Here is a 12,545-nt window from a genome sequence, read left to right as displayed (position 1 = left end):
GTTTTTAAGGGTGTGCACACCATTGTTCTCCCTTTTCCTTTGACATGTAAGGCCACTTTTCCTGCTTCATGTGTTGCCTAATTTAAGTTTCGTTTTATGTTGACTCCTAATTTAGCGTCTTCTTGAAAGCTCCGACTATTGCTCGGAAAAAAATATTGCTGTTGAAAACAAAGTTTTTTGCCAAAATAACACTCTTTCTAAAAAATATTCCCAATGTGATTCACTTTCAAATTTTATTCCCAAATCGATGTTATTGTTGCCACCTAATTACCCTGATTGCCATGTAGGATAACAAGAAAGGAAAGCTTTAATCTAGTTTATAGTTTCCAATAAAAACTAAAAATTTAAACTGTTTTATTATAGAGGCACAAGAAAATTGCATAACTTTGATAATTTCCTTATAATTATTTAAAATAAATTTTACCATTATTGACCTTGCTATTATTGCTCTCTACAATTTTTTTAAATGTATCAAACTTATTGCATATATTTTTTCAAAAATAAATTTGCAAAATACAAAAATTGCAATGAACATTATAAGCAATAATAAGAAAAAGTTAAAAAACTTCAAGGTTATCATATTTGTTCATGTTATGCTTTCTACTCCTTGAAAAGTACTTTTACAAAAAGTAATCAAACTATTGCAATTAAGATAATGCTAAAGTTTATCAAAAGTAACACAAGCCATTAATTGATGTTGAATAAATATGCAAAAATACTTCAAGTATACGAGATTATTTGATTATGTGATAGAGAGGCACTACAAATGAACATGCTTACATTGAGCATGAATTTATGTTGTTACGTAGTTTTCCTCTTAGACATTTTATCAAGCACACGGTGTGAGAAATCATTTGTTAAAACAATTAGTATTCAAAATTTTTTGAAGGCCATAAGAATGTTCCAAAAACTGCACAACAGAAAAGACGAGAATAATCTTCATTTACCTTGAAATTATTAATTCGATGAGAATATTTTCATAATATCAGGAATGATAATGAAGTTTTAGATGTTGTTAATATAAATATTGACTTTTAACAATTACATTTGACAAGGAAAAATAACGAAAGGACAAAAAATAATAAAGGAAAAAAAAGTGGGTAGGTTCAGAGAGAGAATCAGGGAAGATATTAATTGGAAAAGAGAGATAGTACGTGTCTCTATCTCTATCCTACCACATATGCAACCTATGTGGAAAAAAAAGAATTATAAAGGTAATAAATTTTAAAATTAGGTTACTTTGGGTATATGTTTCAAAAGAAGAGTTATTTTGGCAATAAACTCGCTGAAAACATCATCACATATTTGGAAAGATTTACTTGTTGCTCTGGATTTTAGGTTTGATCTTTATTTCATAAAGCATTTTGTTAGATTTCAATGGCTTAAAAAAATGATGACTTTTGTTAGAATATTGAGCTCTCAGACATTCAGTGCAGGCCTAATATTTTTTTTTTAGTACTGAATTTGTTTTGGATACGTTAGTATTTCTTGAATTTTAGAAAATGCTTCTCTTTAATAAATGTAAGTTCATTTTAATCTTGATTCGCAAGCTTTTTCTCGTAAATGGTTTGCCATTTCTTATTAGTTGTTACAGTAAATTTAACATGCATATATGCTTTTTGTCAAAATTCAATCATTTCAAAATCTAGAAGGGAACTTCTAAAATACCTGCATCCTCCTTTTTCTTTTTTCTTTTTTATTTTTCCCCCTCTTGGCTTTGTATTCAGAATCAGATTGTGTTCAATTAGTTGGAATTTGGCTTTGGAGTTAGAAGGGATTTCCATTTTTTCCTAGGTATTCCACAGCTTGCATACCAAAAGCACAGAGGCGGAAGAAAACCTATGATTAAATCATACAACAGGCTTGTAAGAAAATGCCCACTTTGAAAAAAATGAAAAGTTGAATTTCCTATTTTCAAATTTACATGCAAAAAATGAAAAATGACATGCAAGAAATAGTCTACTATTTCGCAATGTTTCATAGTTATGAGAAATATATTACAAATAAATCCACATAAATGGTGGGAATAATAACTCAAATATGGTGGGACAAATAAACATACAGGGTGACCCCTGCCAGCTGAGATAACTAGCTGGTTTATTTAATTTAATAGTTTGAATACAATAGTAAATCAATGCCATAGCTCAGATACTGACTAAATTTTTCTCCCTGAAGAATTCAACAGCATCTTTTAGGCTGACCTCCAAAGGAGTGAATTGAACTCCCAACCTTTTTGCCTTCTCATTGGAGGCTCTGTAGTTTGGGCTGATAAGGTTGGTATTGTTTGACATTCTGCTGTATGCGGGACAATACACAATTATGGCAAACATAAATAAAGCTTAGGTAATGAAAATGCAAATGTAAATTCAAATGCTTGAAAATCTACTGGACAATTGCCTCATATCTACTGTAAATTGTGCCTTTTTTACGAAGTTTCAAAAGACCTTTTAAAAGATAACTTTAGTTGTGATATGAATGAAATTTATTTTTTTCTAAAAAAAAGCCTAAAACGGAATTTCTATTTTGGAGACAAAGCCAATTTGGTGATATATCCTAGTCCAAAGAAGACCATCTTCTAGAAATCAACCTGAGAAAGAGCTCATTTTTTATGGAACATGAGACCAAAAGAAAAAAAAAAAGAAGGCAGAAAATTTAGGATTTAGTGTCCTTTAAAAGAGAGTATAAAAATATGTGATACATTTTGGACGTATACAAGGCCATCAGCAAAAGCCTGTAAAGACCTAAACAAGGAAAACAAGACTTACTTATCAGGAAATTGGTGAGTTGGGTAATGCTCATGCAAAATCTTGATGATCTGAGAGGCATTTGCACATCTTTCAACCAGACAATATCTTCCACTTGCAGAAGGGGTTTCAAGGGCAAGAACATGTGCATAGGCAACATCTCTAACATCAACCCAGCTACATGTTGCCTTAGGAAATGGTTCAACCCCTGCATTTGGCACCTAAGATCTTTAAACACATTTTTTTGCAGGCTCTTCAGCAACATAAGTGAAACTGTGCATACAATTAAATACAATGTTGTTTGCCATGAAAAGAGTCAAATTTAGAGGCCTTCCAGAAGAAATGTGTTGTATGTACTACTTTGTTCTGTTTTAGTATCAGCAAAGCCACAGAGGGGAGGGAGATGTGAGGAATGAACTAGTTGAGACAATTCAGATAATTGGTGAATAATAAGAAAGATTAATCCCAACAATCTACTAGCTAATCTGTCCCTGGAATTTCTCAGATTTAGAGTTAGGTTTCTCTTTCAAAGGATAGTTTATTTATTTATGTGAGGAATAAACAAGCTTTAGCAAGTCTGAACAACATAAACAGTGACTACTCCTAACAAATTTTTCCTCACAATTACCACCCAAAAATTTCTTTTCCTTCCTGTTAATCACATAGAACCTCAATGTTGTTGAAAGGAAGATGCACACAACGTGAATTTCAGATGAAAGATTGTCCTGCAAACCTTTAAAACATCATAAGCTGGTCAGAGTTTATAGCTTGATATATCAGTTCACATTCTGACCTATGTCTGTCAATCATGTGATTAGCCAGCAGTGCCTTGAAATGTTATTAGTCATAAGTTTTTTGTTCTACTGTAACAAAGAAAGTTGTGGTGCATAATAAAGCTATAAGTAACATAGATGGAAGAGTCAGTTAGACAATGATTACTAAGGTGATTCAATAAATTTTGAAACAAACCCTTTAATAGGTTGAGGAACAAAACAGCGCTCGAATTAACAGATGGCTGCAAGAGAGGACCAATGACCAATCCTGGATGAATTGTAATCACGTCAATGCCATGATCCTTTGCAAATTTCCATGCAGCATTCTCGGCCATGGTTTTTGAAAGTTCATACCAAGACTATCAACACCAAAAAATCAGTAAATGTTGGTAAGATGGTAGCAGAAAGTAATTAGATTTGTAAACTTTAAGAAGTAACATTATAAATTTCTAAAAATTTGACAAATCCAGCAACTTACATCAGTTGAAACTATTATTGCTGTAGCTACAAAGCACAGAGTGAAAGTATCCACATTTCCCAGGACAAGCTATGCCATAAGTGAATAAGCAGATTTCTCAAGGATCCTAGGAATGGTGTAAACTTTCTATATTCAAGGAATGATGCAAAGCACCAGTGTCGACATATCCTGGTCATCTGACCTCTTAATCCACAAGTTAACAGCAAAACTACAAGGGACCTTGACACTTTAACGCATATAGTCATATTCATAATATTATAGCAGAAGTTCCTTTCCAACTGACCGACCAAATATTGCTCATCTTGGTGTGTATTCTCAGACAATAGTATAGAATTTGATCATGCAAGAGATGCATAATTAAGTAGGAAAACTTTCATATTGCTCTTTCCCCGACTATTCCACACTACATTATTAATGTTTCATTAAAGTTAAGTTGTTACTTAGATAGAAGGAAAGAAATGGACTGACCATTCTGGTTACAAAAATATCCTTCTTTTTGCCTATTAAAGTACCACCAAGTCATGAAGATCCTAACTTAATTATCTCCACAGCTGGGCTAACTCCTCATATGTGTCCCAATAACAAGTTAAAACTAAAGAATTCCAGCATTCCATATTAGATTTTACTGGAAGAAGACAGATAATATGTGTACCTTTTGCTCCTCACAGTATGATGGATCGGAAAACCAACTTTCATCAACTACCACATCCTCCTTTAATTCTCTGTTTTCTGAAACTGCAACCATAGAGGATGTTATAACTACTCTTTTGACAGAAGAAGAATTTGCACATGACCGCAGCACATTCAGTGTTCCACGTACTGCAGGTTCCAGTAGTTCTGCCTATGAAATCAAACCAAGTAAAAAAGGAAGTCATTACCAGTCATAGGTAAGACTATGCTTTTTAACCTGCAAAAAACTTATCATTCTGGTATTATGTTTGAGAATTTCACCACAAATGCTGTAAACCTACAGCTTTAGTTACTTAGCTAAAGGATGCATATAGTTGTCTTATCTCCTCTTGCTGCTAAAATAAGTTCTCAGGTCCTTTATTGTTGTTTTTTCCCATATTAGTTACTTAAGACCGATAGAGGAACAACTGAAATAAGTCTCAGATGTGGTCACCAATTAAACCGTTTGGTACCAAATATCAACCGATGAAATTCTGTTCTGGCTTGAACAGGACAGACAGAAAATATAAAAGGTGTAGCTCCCATGAATCCTGCGAACAGATTTTAGCGTGAACACATAATGCATGTTGCAATTTCTTTTAGTGTCTATGAGTCAACCTTGTTCATTGAAATGACTAAAATCAAAGTTCAACAAAGTTACTTAAATAAAAATCCATAAACACAATTTGAGAAACAGACAATGATAAGTGTACTGCATAAAATTTTAAGGCACAATCATTAATAGAAGTTAATCAACTTACAAATGAAGATACATATAATTTGCAGATGCTTGAACATATATTGTAGTTTCTATAAGCTTCTTATTCATTCTGGTATGGGCACGCAAAAGCTATTGGCTCTACACTGGCTGAATAATTAGTTGGTCAAAGCAGGGATTCATTTGCTCCAGGACAAGCTTATAGCTTGCTCTATAACCTTACCCTGACTGACTTACCCAGGAAAATAGTTAGTCGGACCCAATCTACTGCCCAATTGTGGACCATTTGCTATGTTTATGGCTCTTAATGTTTTTATTTCACAACATTACACCCTTTGAATTGTTTCGCTGAAGTACCAATTTCCAGATCATTTCATAGAAACATCATGTATACTGATTAAAAAGAGACTAAAGCACATAACACACGACAGTCTTTTTGTGAATGACCTGCTGGAACAGATTAGTTTTGTATGTACCAAATGTAAAGAAATATTCTTCAGGTGTTTGACCTGATTGCTACATTAATCTCCTCCCTTTGGTTAATAAAAGAAAAAGTAGAGCCATAGAATTGGAAACATTTGAATCTAACTCTCTTTTTTTTTTTGCCTTTACAGTTATAACCTTGTCATAAATCACATATAGAGGAGTAGACTATCACCCAAAAAAGCCAGTAAAAATGCAACAGAGGAAGATACTAAAAGAAGTCGTACAATTATAAATCAGAAAATATGCTACGATTCTCAAACTTCACTTGATAAATAGCAGATTTTGTAGACAGTAGAGAATTTTCAATCTTGTAAAGCAAATGTACCTCTGGATTGCTAAATGAAAGTTTGATTGGAGATGCAGTATGGAAAACCCCTTCACATCCCTCGACTATTGCATCAAACGATCCCTCTTCCAGTAAGTTTGCCGAGTACAACTGAAGCCTTTCCTTAGCTCCATCAAGTGATGTCAAATGTTGTGTCCTTTCCGGATCATCTGTGTCATGATTGTATCAGTAGAATGTTCAGACAGCTATAATCAAAACCTCAAAGCAATGGTGCAACTCAAGAAGCAATGGACTTAGAGCAATAATAAACGAACCTCAAAGCAATGATAAATTTGACTAGCTAAAGGCAAGCGGGGAAAAACGAAAAGAAATTGACGGGCAACATAATATGACCACAATAATATCATAGCCCTATGATTTCTGGTTTTGAGATGTGTACATTTGTAACTTTCTTGATAACAATTAATTCTTGAGATAATTATCAGAGGGACAATTGTATGCCATCTACCACTATTTTTATAACAAACTCAGTTCTTCAGAAGAAGGATATAGATTCGATAGGCTAAAGATTTTTGAGTATAACTTGATCGTTGTATCTGGAGCATGAAACATTACTGTTAAGGTATACATTATATAGTTTCAGGCTTTCAGCTACTCAAATATCAATTAGGTTGGTCCACATCAATTTTTTTTTTGCATGTGATTTTCTTTTGAGCAAACAGAACATGGGGAGCATTTAGCTGTTGCAAGAATATCATCTGGAGCTACAAAACAATTTCACACTGCAGAGTTGAATAAAAATGTTGGGCAAATTACATATAATCCTCCTGTGGCTTTGTCTGTTGCCACATGACCCTTCTAACATTTTAAAATATCCAATTCACCCACTATGATTTTATGTAAAGCGGAAACTTGATGGAGAATAGCCTATATAATGTCGTTAATTGAAATACCATTAGTACTTTTACTTAAATGCTAAATCAATCGACGATTTAATTACCTTATATAAAAGTATAAGGGGATTATATGGATAAATATAAAAATCACAGGAGGGATAAAGTGGACAATTATATATAAGAGAATTACATTGAAATTAAGACTTTATCACACACGCTTTTAGAGCGCGTTTGGTATAAATGCCGTAACTAATTGTGCATTCCATCATTTTCCGCTTTACATATAACTATGGGGGGTATGTGGCTATTTTGAAATCTTAGGGGACCATCTAGCATTATATAAAATCACCCTAAAATATAGTTATAAGTAATTTACCCTAAAATGTTAGATTCCAGGAGCAATTAAACAACAATCAGAACAGGGCATCAAAAACTGCACAAGCCACTAAGATAGTTGATCAAGAACAAAAACTGGACTTACAGGCATCTCGAACTGAACCTTTAACAGTATAACCGCGCTCGAGCAGCAGCTTCACCAGCCATGAAGCTATGTAACCCGAAGCTCCGGTCACACACACCATTTTCCCTTCTCCTGCTCCACTCATTTTGTTAATATTTTTGTGTGTGAACCTGTCACCTGTTTGCCTTACTTCTGGACTTAATGGAGGGAGGCATATATGGTGTATATATAGCTATGGTGAAGAAGACGAAAGATTGGATATGAGATTACTGGGAGACTGGGGAGATCCATATGTATTCTTGCAATTTGCATGCATCATCGCTGACATACGTATGGTATAATCGCGTCACATCCCATTTTATCAAGGTCAATTGATCAGTGTAAAATAGAAATGAACAATAAATACAATGGTAAATTACCTTCTACACCCTATGGTTTGATGTTTTATCACATAACTCCCTATAATTTAAAAACCTATATATGACCCTTTCGTAGTTTGGGTTATTGTGTCACTTTAGCTTGTTCTGTTAAAACTAACGGTCAATAGTAAAAAGTCAAATTCAAACTACTAAATTGACAAATTCACCATTTCACTACTTTTTTTTTTCTTGTTTTCCTTTTCTTTCTTTCCTTTTTTTTTCTTGGAAAGAGAAGAGATGACTTTGAAAACTTGTATTTTGGCTTACAAAACCTTAATTGTTTCCAAATACAAAAGAGACAGAAGGGAAATAAAAATAAATCAACAAGAAACAAAAAATATGGAAGGTAAAGATATAACAAATAAATAAGAAACAAAAAAACACCAAATCTTTTTTACTATGAATATCATTATAGGTTTTTAAACCAAATCTTTAATAGTATTTTCTAGTTCTTATTTATCTATTTTTTATTCCAATTTCTTCTTTTTGATGTTTGGAGGAAAAAAAAAAACAAGTAATGAAGGGATAAATTTGTCAATTTATTAGTTTGACTTTTTAATATTAACTGTTAGTTTTGACGAAAAAACTAATAATGACACATTAACTCAAATCATGAGGGGGTTATATATAGTTTTTAAACTATGGGGGTTATGTGAGAAAATACCAAACTATAGAGGTTAAAATGCAATTTAGCCTAAATCCAAAATTAGGCGGTTGCATATGAAAAAATAACAAGGTTCTTGACTTTGCTCAATACAATTCCAAGTCTAGAGACACAATTTTTAAATTCACTACCAGGATAAACCATTCTCCTTTTTTTTTTCCATTTTTTCGGGTTAAAAAGTACAAACTACTTGAACTAGAAACTAGTCCTGACAAAGTTTGTGGGTTTTTTGCAAGAGTTTTAGTTAAATATTGGTTACTTCGCCTAATTTGCACCTATTTTATCATGTAAATGCATGCACACTTTTAAAAAATAATGCATGCACTTATATTATTGCCTTTCTTACATTTAAATACTTTTTTCAATTTAATTTTACTTTTCTGGCAAAACTAAATCTGAAGCCCATTTCAAGAAATATCCACCGAATACCAGGTCAACAAACCCCCTTCGTAATAAAGAACGAAAAGGACCGCAGCGGTCTTTAACACGCAACGGTCTTTTTGCATCTAAGAAAGCTTTTGATTGGCTAGAAATCCTTCTCTGATTGAGAAATGGGAATTGACTTGATGATGGCAACTCCATTTAGAAAACTGGTCCACACCCTTGAATGTGGTTTAAATTTAATAACACCATTTCATCATTTCTGACGACTGCTTCTTCTATATCCTAGCTCACTGCACACGCCAGTCGTGTGAAACTTGGCAAAAGAGTTGCACCCTCCGTCCTAAAATTGTCTGTCGCATTTCGAGATCCAACTTTTTAAAAATAGCAGCTTGATGATGATATTTGTAGATTTGTTTTAAAAATTGTCATCAAAAATTCAAATTTTAAATTGAATTTAGTATGAAATATAGATAAAGATTGGAATAACATTGAAAAAAAGAGATGAAAAGCTATTTTGATTTTGATAAGATGATAAATATTTTAGAACGTTTCAAAATAAAAAAAATATATGACATTTTCAATGAAACAAAAGGACGGAGAGAATATATATAAGATACTGAAAACTAGCATCCATCAGAAGCAGTCAAATCAAAGCCAACATATTACTTGTAGTTTGGGTAGCCCAAAAATTTAGCAAAATAAATTAGGAAACCAAGTGCGATAGAGAGCTCACTGCACACGCCAGTCGTGTGAAACTTGGCAAAAGAGTTACACCTCCATCCTAAAATTGTTTGCCGTATTTCGAAACCCAACTTTTTAAAAATAGCAGCTTGATGATGATATTTGTAGATTTGTCTTAAAAATTGTCATCAAAAATTCAAATTTTAAATTGAATTTAGTATGAAATATAGATAAAGATTGGAATAACATTGAAAAAAAGAGATTCAAAGTTATTTTGATTTTGATAAGATGATAAATATTTTAGAACGTTTCAAAATAAAAAAAATATATGACATTTTCAATGAAACAAAAGGATGGAGAGAATATATATAAGATACTGAAAACTAGCATCCATCAGAAGCAGTCAAATCAAAGCCAACATATTACTTGTAGTTTGGTTATAACAATATCTCAGCTTGCTGGTAGCCCAAAAATTTAGCAAAATAAATTAGGAAACCAAGTGCGATAGAGCATATTTCACCCAAATATATTAAAAGTGAAAAAGATTTATTTTTATTTAGTCAATGTGATTTTTTGCGTCCACATGCCCATAAAGCTCAAGGACCAAAAAGCCAAACATACGAAGTGAAAATGTGAAGAGCAATAATTTGAATGCAAATAAAAAAACGGGTAGATGGATAGAAAACCATGTCGAAGGTCTCTTCTCTTTTGAGTACGTAAGTGGCAGCAATCAATTCCCAAAGAGTGGGCTCTGGAGTTGTTAGTTACGTTGAAAAATCATGAAGCAGAGTTGTTCGAGATGTTATCTTGGGCTATTTGGCTTGGGAGGAACCAAAAGCTGCATGAAGATAAACGAGTGGACCCTTTGAGTTTAGTTAGCTTTTCTTCGGGTGCGCTCCAACAATTCCAAGAAGCTAATGTTACTCAGAAATGTCCATCCTTATCAAATCAATCTCACTTGTGGCAACCTCCAGGCGATGGCAAGTTAAGGTTTAATTTTGACGGTGTGGTGTTTAAGGAAACTCAATCTATTGGTTTAGATGACGGTGCGGTGTTGATTTATCTAGTTTAGGCCCTCCAATTGTGGACGTCACGAGGGACTTAACTAGTTTAGAGACGTCTAGTATTTGAGGGATGAGATCACTCATATATTAGCTAAGATCGCAAAATTCATATGTGATCATGTCTTTTGGTGGAGAGATCCTCCAGAGTTTGTTGTGCCATTTCTAATGGCGGATTTGTTAGAAAGTTAATGAAAGTTCAATACAAGTTATGTTGAGTAAGACGTTGGATTGAAAATTCAAGATTTTTGGACTGAAAGTTCAAGATTTTATGATGAAAATAAAAGATCACACTAAACTTAATGGATTTAGATCTTAATATGTGCAAATGCGTTTGATAACTAAAAATTGGCATCTGAATTAATTAAGTGCCACTGCATTTTCTAAACAAAATTTGCTCTAAAAAAATAAGTGATAAACTACGCATTTATTACTGAATGTGATATACACTTAAATATACTTGATCTAATACTTAACAATCTAATAATTTAATGGATTCAGATTTTAGATTTCAATTTTATCAAAGTACCCTAAAAATATAGACTATAGATAAAATAACTGCAGATCATGATTTATGTTGAGTAAGCTTTCAAAGCTGCGTTTGCCAAAACAAACTTTAGAGAATCATTCTGTAATTTTTGCTTTCACTCTAGAAGATGCGTACAATAATGGGTGTATACAAAAATGGAAGTTAAATTGATAACACTAAGCTCGCCAATTCTCATAAAAAAAAATGATGACATTGCCTGCATTAATTCTAGTAACGGACTGAAGACAATAATTAATAGGTGACTATATGGTGCCTAAGGCACACAATAAAATGTGGACTTGGTACCATTATTTATTTTTGTGAAAAGGGTAAACCTGTTTTGTAAGGTGTCGCAATTCATCATCATGAAATGAGTGGTAATTTTAAAGCATTAATAGTGAATTCACCTTCATTTTTAACGTTCATATCGGAAAGCCTATTAAAAAATTTCCACCAGCACAAATTCCACTTTTAATAGGTTCAAAAATTCACTCACAAATTAATCCACAAATCCCATTAACAAAAAAAAATAGAAAAAGCAGAAAGTTCTCAACGGAACTTCCTATAGTGAGTTTGAATTGCGACACGATCTGTTGGTTGGAGATTACTAGATGGGAGTGGGGTGCAAAGGTGGTATTTTAGTAGTGGGTTTAAGCCCAAAAACCACCGGTAACAATGGTATTGACCCAATTTCTAGTGGAATTGACCCACATAAATTGTGAAAGATTATTTTCTCAGTCATTTAAGGCAATTTCTGAACAAGATTTAGGCCTATAATAAAGAAATTAAAGAAATTATCAACCCCAACCCCCAATATGCTAATATGCAATTGGAAAAAATTAAATGAATATTTACTTGAAGTAAAGAAACGGATACCAATCGGTAGAAAGTGTTTATAACATACTCTGAAATGCCAAAGGACTTCCCAAAAAGTGAGAAGCAGGACAACATCTGAAATAGGGTCCAAGTTTGAAGTACTTTATGTCAAACATATTTCAATATAGAAAAAAAAAATTACCGGTTAGCAGATGTTTGTGCGCACTATTTGTTGATTGGGAGACGGTTCTAAGGAGGCGGTTTTGCAACAAATAAGTAAACGGGGTGTCGATTACTTGGAGTTGTATCTTATGTTGGAAAAATAATTAGATATGTCAGTTAAGAAATATTTCAATTTAAATAAAGTTAGTTAGGAACTAGAACTCGTAACATGGTTGGATATGGTTAGTGAATAAGATATGAATGTTGGGGGATACAATACAACTAGAATTACTAAGACAAATTAAGCTTGACACTTTGA

At 33.0% G+C, this 12,545-nt stretch overlaps 1 protein-coding gene across 2 annotated transcripts; it reads right to left on the bottom strand.

Annotated features, from left to right (window-relative positions):
• Positions 1-1,970: 1,970 nt before the first annotated feature.
• On the bottom strand, positions 1,971-7,790 carry LOC113756419 (cinnamoyl-CoA reductase 1-like). 2 transcript variants are annotated; one of them, XM_027300100.1, is made up of 6 exons: positions 7,532-7,790; positions 6,194-6,363; positions 4,648-4,836; positions 3,714-3,876; positions 2,766-2,952; positions 1,971-2,295 (listed from the first exon to the last, which is right to left on the bottom strand). In XM_027300100.1, exons 1-6 carry the CDS (start codon positions 7,653-7,655, stop codon positions 2,145-2,147), a joined length of 984 nt encoding a protein of 327 aa, XP_027155901.1. In that variant the 5' UTR covers positions 7,656-7,790; the 3' UTR covers positions 1,971-2,144. The 2 variants fall into 2 exon arrangements, with proteins under 2 accessions (XP_027155901.1, XP_027155902.1); XM_027300101.1 differs by having other exon boundaries at positions 1,971-2,292; positions 7,532-7,784.
• Positions 7,791-12,545: the final 4,755 nt, after the last annotated feature.

This window comes from Coffea eugenioides, unplaced genomic scaffold (genome assembly GCF_003713205.1).
Source record: "Coffea eugenioides isolate CCC68of unplaced genomic scaffold, Ceug_1.0 ScVebR1_2301;HRSCAF=3305, whole genome shotgun sequence".
In the NCBI taxonomy this organism is placed as follows: domain Eukaryota; kingdom Viridiplantae; phylum Streptophyta; class Magnoliopsida; order Gentianales; family Rubiaceae; genus Coffea; species Coffea eugenioides.
This window is presented reverse-complemented; position numbering and strand designations above follow the sequence as displayed.

Coding starts and splice junctions, on each gene's coding strand:
- LOC113756419 (XM_027300100.1), bottom strand. CDS start 7,655: ATGAGTGGAGCAGGAGAAGGGAAAATGGTGTGTGTGACCGGAGCTTCG. Junction 3,877..4,647: donor CATACTGTGAGGAGCAAAAG/GTACACATATTA, acceptor TGGTGTTGATAG/TCTTGGTATGAACTTTCAAA. Junction 2,953..3,713: donor GTTCCTCAACCTATTAAAGG/GTTTGTTTCAAA, acceptor TGCCAAATGCAG/GGGTTGAACCATTTCCTAAG.